This window comes from Trachemys scripta, chromosome 12, assembly GCF_013100865.1.
Source record: "Trachemys scripta elegans isolate TJP31775 chromosome 12, CAS_Tse_1.0, whole genome shotgun sequence".
Taxonomy (NCBI): domain Eukaryota; kingdom Metazoa; phylum Chordata; order Testudines; family Emydidae; genus Trachemys; species Trachemys scripta.
The window spans coordinates 40,729,972-40,741,749 of record NC_048309.1 but is presented as its reverse complement, the minus strand read 5'-3'; the positions used below and the strand labels follow the sequence as shown (position 1 = coordinate 40,741,749).

At 42.1% G+C, this 11,778-nt stretch overlaps 2 protein-coding genes across 2 annotated transcripts; both read left to right on the top strand.

Annotated features, from left to right (window-relative positions):
• The first annotated feature begins 3,002 nt into the window (after positions 1-3,002).
• On the top strand, positions 3,003-3,959 carry LOC117885478 (olfactory receptor 49-like). Its single transcript, XM_034786780.1, has one exon. It carries the CDS (start codon positions 3,003-3,005, stop codon positions 3,957-3,959), a length of 957 nt encoding a protein of 318 aa, XP_034642671.1.
• A 4,239-nt stretch (positions 3,960-8,198) lies between these two features.
• LOC117885477 (olfactory receptor 6M1-like) lies at positions 8,199-9,152 on the top strand. The gene has a single exon (XM_034786779.1). The coding sequence runs from the start codon at positions 8,199-8,201 to the stop codon at positions 9,150-9,152; it is 954 nt and encodes a 317-aa protein (XP_034642670.1).
• Positions 9,153-11,778: the final 2,626 nt, after the last annotated feature.

The following is an 11,778-nucleotide window of genomic DNA, read 5'->3' as shown; positions in this document are numbered from 1 at the left end:
GGGGGGGCGGCTCAGGGGGCCGGCACTCTGGCGGGGGTTCTGGCAGCGCTCGGCAGGGGGGCAGCGCGGTGCTCGGCTGGGGGGGGCGGTGCGGCCCGGCGCTTGGCGGGGGACCTGGGGGGCGGCACTTTTTTTTGCTGCTTGGGGCAGCAAAAAAGCTAGAGCCGGCCCTGATCCTTTGTAACAACTGCATCACATTGTTGATTCATATTCAGTTTGTGATTCACTATTAGCCCCAGATACTTTTCAGCACTTCTACCACCAGCCAGTCACTCCTCATTTTGTAGTTGTGCATTTGATTTTTCCTTCGTAACTGAAGTACTTTGCACTAGTCTTCACTGAATTTCATATTGTTGAATTCAGACCAATTTTCTCATTTGTCAAGGTCGTTTTGAATTCTAATCCTGTCCCCTGAAGTACTTGCAAAACATCAAAGCTTGGTGTCATCTGCAAATTTTATAGATACACTTTCTACTCCATTATAAAAGTCAGTGAAAATAATCCTAGCACATCCCTCGTCCCGCGCCGTTTCCCGCAGCCCTCATTGGCCTGGAGCGGCAAACCACTGCCAGTGGGAGCCGCAATCGGCCGAACCTGCAGATGCGGCAGGTAAATAAACTGGCCCGGCCCGACAGGGTGCTTACCCTGGTGGGACACGTGCCAAAGGTTGCCGATCCCTGTTTTAGAATATGATCAATAGAAAAGTTTTCAAAAAGGGCAAAGAACTTCATGCATGTTTAAGAATAATATTTTTCAGTTTCTTTTCACAGCATGATTCCAAACTTTGATGGAAATAATCATGAAAAAAATGAAAAGTTGGGAAATTCAAAAAAGCTGAATTAATCACCCAATAATGCCTTTACAGTTTATGGTAGGATTTTCAAAGATCCCTATGGGATGTGAGCACCTAAATCCCATCGAAAGATCATGGGAACTCTGCATCCAACTGCCTTAGTCTTCTTAAAAATCTTAGAGTTAAAGTTGATCGTTTTTGTGTTCAATTTGATCATGCAACTCAGGTTGTCCTAGGAGATTTCTTGCCTCTGGCAATTTCCCACTGGTGTTGCAAGGCTTCAGATGAAAACATCACACTTTCAAAATGTTATTTATAGAGGGGATGAAGGCAAAGACTTTCTCCAGATGCACAGAGAAGGAGAAATTCTGAGAGAGCAACAGAGACGAGAGACAGAGATTTTCAGAGAAAGACAGAGGTGTTTTCTTTTGCTTTTCTAAACGACAGCATCCATTGCTCAGCCAGGCTGGAAAGGCAAAGATATGAAACTATGGTATGGCTATGCCTATGCTTGTCCCCTGGTTCATAATTCATAGATTAATAGGATAGAGCATTGTGACCATCTAGGCTGGTCTCCTTTATAACACAGGCCATAGAGATTCCTGGTAAAATTCCCTAGAGCAGATCTTTGAGATAAAAGCATTCAATCTTGATTTAAAAATGGTCAACGATGGAGACTCCACCATAACCCTTGGCAAGTTGTTCCAATTGTTAATTATCCTCCCTCTTCAAAATGTCCAACTTATTTCCAGAGTGAATGTGTCTTGTTTCAACTTCCATCCAATGGATCATCTTATGCGTTTCTCTGCCAGAGGGAAGAGCCCACTTGCTTCCCACTTCGTACTTTAGACTCTAGCCAAGTCACCCCTTATACTTCTCTTTCTTAAGATAAATAGATTCAACACTTTGAGTCTATAGGGCTTATTCAAATGGGTTTTTAGCTACTGCATTAGTTATGTCACTGCTGTAGAAAAGGGGTTCAAGGAAAGTTTCTGAAAGGTAGCTGTAATGGTGGAGCAATAGACGATAGCAGTGAAGTTGAGTCTATTTAGATTATTGTAGAAAAGATTCAGAGATGAACCACAGGAATGAGTGAAGATTTGGGAAGCATTCTTTCTATAAGGTGCCACAGGACTCTTTGTCATTCCTTAGAGTGTTACACTTAAGGAGCACAAAATTCTCAGCTGAACAGAGAGAAACGTAAAGGGTAACTTGATCCTAGTCTGTAAGTATCTACATGGAGAACAAACATTTCAGTGTAGCAGGAAAAGCTATAACAAGGATAGATGGCTGGAAGTCAAAGCTAGAGAAATTCAGAGTGGAACTGAGGTGCACATGTTTGTCTAGTGAGGGGAATTAACCATCTGAAGAAGGGTGTTGGTGGCTATTCCAGCGCTGTTAATATTTAAATCGAGATGAGGTGTTTATCTAATAGATGGGCTCTAATTCCAAAGGCATCATTGTGGGGAAGTTAAATGGCTGAAGTTATTCAGGAGGTCAGACTAGATGACCACAGATCCCAGGGCCAGAAGAGCAAAAAACAATCTCCAAAAGAATCTCTACGGCTGCATGCTCAGACTCGCAGGCTTGGGCTCCTGGATGGCCGATTTGGATTTTTTGTTAATTTATGTGAAGGGTCATCGCTTGTCTCCAGAGGACAGAGGGAACTGGATCAAAGAGATCATTCAGGGAGCTGGACCCTGATCAGGAAGGGAATCGCTGCCAGACTCTGATAAAATCTGGCTTTATTAGTGGCATGAAACTAGAAGGTGACCGAATTCTATGTCTATATTGATGTTTGGTCAGGCTAAATACAAGATTACCGGTTTTTCAAACACAGAACTCAGAGACACAGTTTGTCAGGGGGATTTAAAATGACCTGCACGGCACTTGAAATAGAATTATGAAAAAAACCACATCCTTTATTTACCTGAAAGTGCCAGGAGAGGAACAGCAGAGGTGTACAAGAGCTGTAGTACCAAATCTGGGATGCTGATGTTGAAAAACAGTGTGTTCCCAGGGAGGAGCAGCTTGTGTCAACAAGGTAGGAGATTAACGGAAGAGTGATTAGGTAAAATCCTCTGTCATATGCTATGGACAGAGTCAGAAGATTACAAGCTTCCATCTAGTTTTAATATCCAAGAGTCTGTGAAAATGGCATGCTATTATTTCACTGTTACTCTTTCTGCAGACAAGGCTGATGTCAGGCATGAAGGAAAGAAATGAAACGATTGTGTCTGAATTCATCCTACTGGGATTTTCCAGTTTTCTTGGTGAGAAACTGCAAATTTTCCTCTTCCTGGTTCTTCTCCTCACCTACCTGTTCACAGTAACAGGGAACGTGGTCATCATTTTCATAGTGTGGGTGGATCGCCGACTCCACTCTCCCATGTATTTTTTCATCGCCAATTTGTCTTTCTTGGAAATCTGGTTCACCTCGGTCATGAGCCCTAAACTAATGCTGAACGTTCTGTCAGTCAGCAGAACCATTTCATTCCACGGCTGCATGGCCCAGACCTTCTTCTATTTCGCCTTGGGTTGTACAGAGTTCTGCCTCCTAGTGGTCATGTCCTTTGATCGCTATGTTGCCATCTGCCGCCCTTTGCAATACACCACCATCATGAATCAGAGATTCTGCGTCCAACTGGTCCTTGGTTCATGGGTGGAAAGCTTTGTAGTTGTCAGTGTACGTATGGTCCTGATTTCGAAGCTGAGATTCTGTGGGCCGAATGTGATCAACCATTTCTTCTGTGACAACAAACCCCTTTTCCAACTCTCCTGCACTGACACCAGTGGGGTTAGAAAGGTGGATTCCATTATGATCTCAACTGTAGTCCTGAGTTCATTATGTTTAACCATGTTGTCTTATGGAACCATCTTCTTCTCTATTCTGCGAATGCCAACAGCCACAGGCAGACAGAAAGCATTTTCAACCTGTGGTTCCCATGTCACAGCTTTAGCAATTGTCTATGGAAGCTGCATTGTTTTGTATACCATTCATTCAGGCAATTCCTCTTTGGATCTTCACAAAGGGGTGGCTCTGCTGAACACCGTACTGTACCCTTTCCTCAACCCCTTTATCTACAGCCTCAGAAACAAGACTGTCAAACTCGCCCTGAGAGAAGCCTTTAGTCGGGGAACAGCAAAATTATTCCCCAATCTATGACATGCTTCTGTATAGACACAATCAAAGCAACCAAAAGACAATGAATGGGCGGGAGTCAATCTGCTAGACAAATTATGTGTAATGAGCCTTTCTCCATCTGTATGCTCTGTAAATAAACGGTCAGTGCATTCTGTTTTTCATGGAAATAATTAGAATAATTAAGTCTCTTCAAAGTGCTAAGCTGTCGGACAATTGAGATCAATGCAAATCATAGAACAAACACTTCATTGAGAGAAGCAGAGCGAGCTTCCTTCAGGACTCGGGTACCAAGTGTCTGTCAGGCTCTAATGTTGTCAGCATCACTGTAGTTTCTGAGCCCTAAACTACACCCTGGGGGCACAGAAAAGCACTGTCCATATTTGTTACACAGATAGAGAACTGAGTGTTTGAGTGATGAAGCTTCCTGAAGTCATTTTCTATTGTGAGACAAAAAGGCCCCTGCTGTCCAGCACTTCCCAGCACCACACAGGAGCATCGAGGGCAGTGTAGACTCAAAGAAAATAACATCATCTACTGAGTTAGGCATACTGCTTCCTGGAGCACAGTGTATCTCAGAGCTGTTCATGGGAACTGGCACCAGTGCTGATTCAGAGAGGAAAGTACCCCATTCTAGGCCCCGAAACCGATTTTTTGTAGCATATCACAACCTAGCATTTCACCCTCATGTTAATAAAAAGCAAGAAATGTGGGGCTTGAAAGAACATCGAGAGGTCGTATAACCCAGCTGCCTATGTTGTGGCACAAAGGAACAGACCATCCCACTCGGGTATTTGTCCAACTAGTTATAAAACCTCAAATGATGGGGATTCCACAACCTTCCTTCAGAAGCTGATTTTCATGCTGAACTATGCTTGCAGTCAGAATTTTTTCCTAATATCTAACCTAAATCTCCCTCGCTCCAGATTAAGCCCATTACTTCACGCCCTCCTTCTATGAACATGGAGAACAAACTTACAGGTTTTGAAAATTCATGTTGGTTTCATTGACGTGTATTTGCCAATATTTTTTGGAAAAAATCAAAATGTTTCATTGCTGCATTTTCCACATTAAATGTTTCAGTTTTTGAGCGCAAAGCAACAATTTGTTTCAAAATATCCTTTACTCTTATTTTAAAAAAATAGAAAACATTTTAACAGTCACAGTTAAAAACTATACATTTCAATTTTATCCTTGACCCAAAAGTAATGCATACTATTTTTTATATTTTGCTTTCACCAAACCTTTTTTCATTAATTTTTGGTTCAACATGAACCTATTTTTCATTTTTAAGTGCTAGCTAACCACACTGTTATACTCTCAAACAAACACTACTTTGCCATTGCACCTACAATCTTTATTTTAGAATATGATCAATAGAAAGATTTGCAAAAGGATTAAAGAACTTTATGAGTGGTTAAGAGTGATATTTTCCATTGCCTTTCACAGCATTAATCCAAACTTTGATGGAAACTATAATTAAAAAAAAAATCAAAATATGTGAAACTCAAAAAGCTGAATGAATCATCCAGTTCTGCTTTATCTGTTTATGGTGGGATTTTCAAAGATTCCTAAGAGATTTGAGCACCTAAATCCCATGGAAAGATCATGGGAGCTCTGCACCTCACTCCCTTAAGCTTTTTGAAAAACTTAGCCTTAAAGATGGCCATTTTTGTGTTCAATTTGAGCACGCATCTCAGGTTGTCCTAGGAGATTTCTTGCCTCTGGTAATTTCCCATTGGTGTTGTAAATTTTCAGATGAAGTCGTAGCACTTTCAAAACCTTATTTATAGAGTGGCTGAAGGCAAAGACTTTTCTTCAGCTGCACAGAGAAGGAGAGATGATGAGAGAGCAACAGAGACAGAGAAAAACTCATTTCTGAATGACTGCATGCATTGCTCGGGCCGGTCTGGAAAGGGAAAGATATGAAAGCATGGTATGGCTGTTTTTATGCTTGTCCCATGGGACATAAATTCATAGCTTAGAAGGCCAGAAAGTCCCACTGTGATTATCTGGTCTGTCCTTCTCTATGATACAGGCCATGGAACTTCCCAGTAAAAATTCCTAAAGCAGATCGTTTAGAAAAAAAAAATCTTGATTTAAAAATTGTCAGTGATGGATACTCCATCACAACCCTCAGTAAGTTCTTCCTACTCTTAATTATCTTCAGTCTTTAAAATTTACTCCTTATTTCCAGTCTCAAATTCTTCTAGCTTCTACTTTCAGCCAATGTGTCTTGTTATGCCTGACTCTGCTAGGTGGATGAGCCCGTTTACTCGCAAAATAGGTACTCCGGACTGTACCAAATCATCCCTTAAATGTCTCTTCTTTAAAGCTAGGTACAGTGAGCTCCTCGAGTCAATCACTATAAGGTTTGTTTGTCAGTCTTCAGCTACTGCATTTCTCATGTCACTGTGGTAGCAAAGGGCTATAAAAGAAGAATGTAGTAAGGTGAACTATAGACTATAGTAGTGAAATTCAATCTATTGACCTTATTGAAGAAAAAGTTCGGAGATGTCTTGATCAAGGGTTCAATTGCCTCAATGGAGAAGAGATTTCTGACAGGTGATGACTTTTTAGTGAGGCAGAAGCTGAAGATAGACAAATTCAAACTGGGAGTAAGATGCACATTTTTAAGAGTGAGAATTAACTATTGGGACAATTTACATAGGGATGTGGTGGATATTCTGTTACTTGAACTCTTTAAATTGAGTTTAAAGGTCTTTCGGAAAGATATCCTCTATTTAACCTCAAATTGTGGGCTGAATGGAGAAATGACTAGATACAGTTCTATGACATATGTGATGCTGAGAGCAGAATAGATCTGCGTTTCTCAATTGATGAGTCTTGTCCTCTGGGGGTGGTGCCATGCAAGGCAACAGAGAGCTTATGAAGCATTGAATTTTTTATTATAATTCTCAGCAAAGAAAATTAAATTTCCAGGATAAACTTGGAGTGGTGAAAACTTTCAAAGTTACTGAGATCAGATGTGGTAGTTGAATTCAGTGGGGTTATTATTGTTGTCATTGACAGCACTTTTACTCTTTATACTTAATGGAATGGGATTGTGAACATTTTTACTTTGATTGATGGTTCTCCGCTTTAAAAGGCGGAAAGACATTGCTCCAGGTCAGCCATAAGTGTGCAGATGGGATTATGTTAATTGGAAATTGCAATGTATGAGACATGGATATGGGATGTCTTTAGGAAAATTGACTCTGAAAAAGATCCAGAGTCATTCTGAATAATCAGTTGCACATCAGCTTCCAGCAAGGTGATGTGGCCAAAAAGTCTAATGCAATCCTTGGGTGTGAAAACAGGGAAACCTTGAGAATCTCCAGGGGTTATTTTTCCTTTGTATTTGCCACTGATGAAACAGCTGCTGGAATCCTCTGCCCAATTCTGGGGGAGGGATAGCTCAGTGGTTTGAACACTGGCCTGCTAAACCAGGGTTGTGAGTTCAATCCTTGAGGGGGCCACTTGGGGCTCTGGGGCAAAATCATTAATTGGTCCTGCTAGTGAAGGCAGGGGGCTGGACTTGATGAACTTTCAGGGTCCCTTCCAGCTCTATGAGATAGGTATATCTCCATATATATATATATATATATATATATTCTAGTGTTCTCAATTGGGGAAGGATGCTGATAAATGGGCAAGGGTTCAGAGATAAACCAGCAGAATGATAAAAGCTTTGGAAAACATTATGTATTGTGACAGACAGAAGGAACTCAATACAATTATTTTAGCAAAGAGAAATTTAAAATGTAACTTGTTCACAGTCTATAAGTAGCTACCTGGAGAACAAATATTTCAATCAATCAGAAAAATGTATAACAATACCAAACGTCTGGAAGTGAAAGATAGAAAGATAGAAAGATTCAGATTGGACCTAAGATGCACTTTTTTTAATAGTGAGAGGAAATAACCATTTGAACAACTCGCCAAGGGCTGTGGTGGATTCTCCATCACTGGCAACATTTAAATGAAGATGGGATGTTTCCCCACAAGATAGGCTCTAGTTAAAAGGCATTTGGGGGGGGGGGGGAGTTGAATGGCAGGAGTTATACAGGCAGTCAGATGAGGTGATCACAAAGGTCCCTGCTGTCCCAGGAATCCATGAATTCCTGGTGGAATTATGTGGCAAGACAAAAACATAAAAGAACATGTGCTGCTGGGTGCTCAGAGACACTGAGACTTGGACTCCTGGATACCATGCTCTTATTTTCACTGTAACTCTTTCCACAGACAAAGCTGATGTTAGACATGGAGGAAAGAAATGAAACGGCCGTGTCTGTGTACATCCTCGTGGGATTTTCCAGCCTTAGAGAGCAACTGAAGATATTCCTCTTCCTGGTTCTTCTCCTCACCTACCTGATCACAGTGACGGGCAACGTGGTCATCATTTTCATAGTGTGGGTGGATCATCGACTCCACTCTCCCATGTATTTTTTCATCGCCAATTTGTCCTTCCTCGAAATCTGGTTCACCTCGGTCACAATTCCTAAGCTGATGCTGAACTTTCTCTCAGTCAGCAGAACCATTTCATTCCACGGCTGCATGGCCCAGTCCTTCTTCTGTTTTGCCTTAGGTGGTACAGAGTCAGCTCTCCTAGTGGTCATGTCCTTTGATCGCTATGCTGCCATCTGCCACCCTTTGCAATACGCCACCATCATGAATCAGAGACTCTGCATCCAACTAGTGCTTGGCTCATGGGTGGGAAGTTTCACAGTTATAAGTTTACGGATGGTCCTGATTTTGAAGCTGAGATTCTGTGGGCCAAATGTGATCAACCATTTCTTTTGTGACAAGGAACCCGTTTTTCAACTCTCCTGCACTGACACCAGTGGGGTTAGAAGGGTGGATTCCATTTTGATCTCAACCATAGTGCTGAGCTCATTATGCCTAACGATGTTGTCATATGTGAGCATCTTATTCTCTATTCTCCGAATCCCAACGGCCACAGGCAGACGAAAAGCTTTTGCTACCTGTGGTTCCCATCTCACATCTTTGGCAATTGGGTATGGAAGCTGCGTTGTTTTGTACGTCAGGCCTTCAGGAAGTGCCTCCTCAGATATCAACAAAGGGGTGGCTCTGCTGAACACCGTACTGTACCCTTTCCTCAACCCCTTTATCTACAGCCTCAGAAACAAGACTGTCAAACTCGCCCTGAGAGAAACCTTTAGGATGGGTACTGCAAAGTTGTTCCCCAATCTGTGACATGCTTCCAAATAGATACAAGAAAAGCAATGGAGGGGTAATAGAAAGGCATGAATCTATCTACTAATGTGTAGCCAAGTTATGTGTAATGATTCACATGGTGTTTTTTTATAAATAAAGGTTCATTGAATGCTAGTGTTCAAGGAAATGGTAAGAATTATTAAGCCTTTCTTGAAAGTGCTGAATTGTCAGACCCTGGAAATCAATGTGCAATGATCCACAGAACTCACACTTCATTGAGAGTAGCAGAGTAAACTTCCTTTTATTACACGACTTTCAATAGCACTTGGCACTAGATATATGTACACCACTTCTTTAGTTATCACTGCAGCTTCTGAAAACTTCACAACACCCTTGTGGGGTAGGACAACACTGTCTGGATTTTTTTATACCTAAATATCTAAGGAAAGGGTACAAGAACTGAATTGCCTAAGGTCTGGAAAAAAAATCTGTGGCTGACCTAGGCTCTGAAGTTAGGATTTTTGAGTCCAAGTCTTGCTCACCAATCCAATGGATCGATATCCTAGTCTGTAGAGATAAACATGCAAAATCCGACTACCTCTGAGGTGAGATTTCAGATTTTCATCGTGTCTATCAGTAGCAGTAGAATGTTAGTCACAGTATAGCGGTTTCTCAGATACAGAACAAATTTTTAGAGAGAGAGATTCTTCAACTGCAGATCCTGTGAAAGACACCTGTCGAACTCCCAGCTTCAAATCAGGCCAAATAGTGATTGGAACCTGAGTCTCCCCAGTTCCAAGCCATAATCCAAGACATTAGCCTCTAGGATCAGTGCTGTTTTTCTTTCTAGAATTGACCAACAATACTGTCCTGAACAGCAAACCTGTTTCATAATAAATGACAAAAGGTCTTGGTTTCATTCTGATGCAGAAGGAGAACACATTTTGGATCCATAAAATGTAGATCTAGATTTCCCACCAGACCCTCCCCCCCCCCGCCTGTCTTCCATTCTCATTGTACCAGATTGACTAAGCATTTCAGATGTTCTAATTTTCACATTGTGTTTCTGTTTCACCCATAGTAATAAGTACTGGGGGGAAAAAATATTTTCACACTCACACTTGAAATCTAGAACACAAATAATTAATCCTCAAAGAAAAAGGAGGTGCTGAAATGAAAGCACCAATTCTCTCATGTATCAAGGTCATGTCGAATTCTAATCCTGTCCTCCAAAGTACTTGCTACACCTCCCAACTTGCTGCCATCTACACATTATATAGACGCACTTTCTACTGCATTATATCCACCTCTTTGCTAACATGTGGTGGCCAGAACTGGACACAGTACTCCAGCTGAGGCCTCACCAGTGCATGTAGAGTGGGACAATTGCCCCCAATGTTTTACCTACGGCTCTCCTGTTATTACGCCCCAGAATGCTATTATCCTTTCTAACAACTGCATCACATTATTGACTCATATCCAGTTTGTGATTCAGTATTAGCCCCAGATACTTTTCAGCACTTCTACCCCCTAGCCAGTCACCAGGGCCGGCTCCAGGCACCAGCCTAGCAAGCAGGTGCCTGGGGCGGCAAATGAAGAGGGGGCGGCACATCCGGCCGTTCGGCAGCAATTTGACGGCAGGGCCGTCACTCCCTCTCAGAGCGAAGGACCTTCCGCTGAATTGCCGCCGATCTCGATCGCAGCTTTTGTGTGTGTGTGTGTGTGTGTGTGTGTGCGCTTGGGGCGTTTTGTGTGTGTGTGTGTGTGTGTGTGCGCGTGCTTGGGGCGTTTTGTGTGTGTGTGTGTGTGCGTCCGCTTGGGGCGTTTTGAGTGTGTGTGTGTGTGTGTGTGCTTGGGGCGGCAAAAATGCTAGAGCCGGCCCTGCCAGTCACCCCCCATTTTGGAATTCTGCATTTGATTTTTCCTTCCTCAATGAAGTATTTTGCATTTCTCTTTATTGAATTTCATCTTGTTGAATTCACTCCAATTTTCTAATTTGCCAAGGTTGTTTTGAATTCTAACCCTCTCCTCCAAAGTACTTGCAACACATCATGGCTTGGTGTCTTCTGCAAATGTTATAGACATACTTTCTACTCCATTATGCAAGTCATCGGTGAAAATAATGAACTGTACCAGATCCAGGTCTGACCCCCTGGAGACCCCACTAGATACTCCCTCCGAGTTTGTCAGCGAACCACTGGTCACTACTCTTTGGATATGGTCATTCAACCAGTTGTGCACCCAGCTTAGGGTAATTTTACCTAGACCCCATTTCCCTAGTTTGCTTATGAGAATGTCATGTGGAGCGGTGTCAAAAACCTTACTACAATCTAGACAGATCCTGTCTACTGCTTCTCCTCTATCTACAAGGCCACTAAACCTCTCAGAGAAGGAAATTAAGTTTGTTTGACAAGATTTATTCTTGATAAATCCATGCTGGCTATTCTGTATTTCACTAGTGTCATCTCGGTGTTGGCACATTGATTGTTTAACAAGTTGTTCCAATATCTTTCCAGGTCTTGAAGTGAAGCTGACTGGTGCACAATACTCTGGGTTCACTACATTCCCTTTTTTAAAAAAGTAACTTATTATAGTCAGGGCCGGATTAACCTTTTGTGGGCCCGGCACCAAACATATTTGTGGGCTCCCAGAGAGGCAATGGAGG

Coding starts and splice junctions, on each gene's coding strand:
- LOC117885478 (XM_034786780.1), top strand. CDS start 3,003: ATGAAGGAAAGAAATGAAACGATTGTGTCTGAATTCATCCTACTGGGA.
- LOC117885477 (XM_034786779.1), top strand. CDS start 8,199: ATGGAGGAAAGAAATGAAACGGCCGTGTCTGTGTACATCCTCGTGGGA.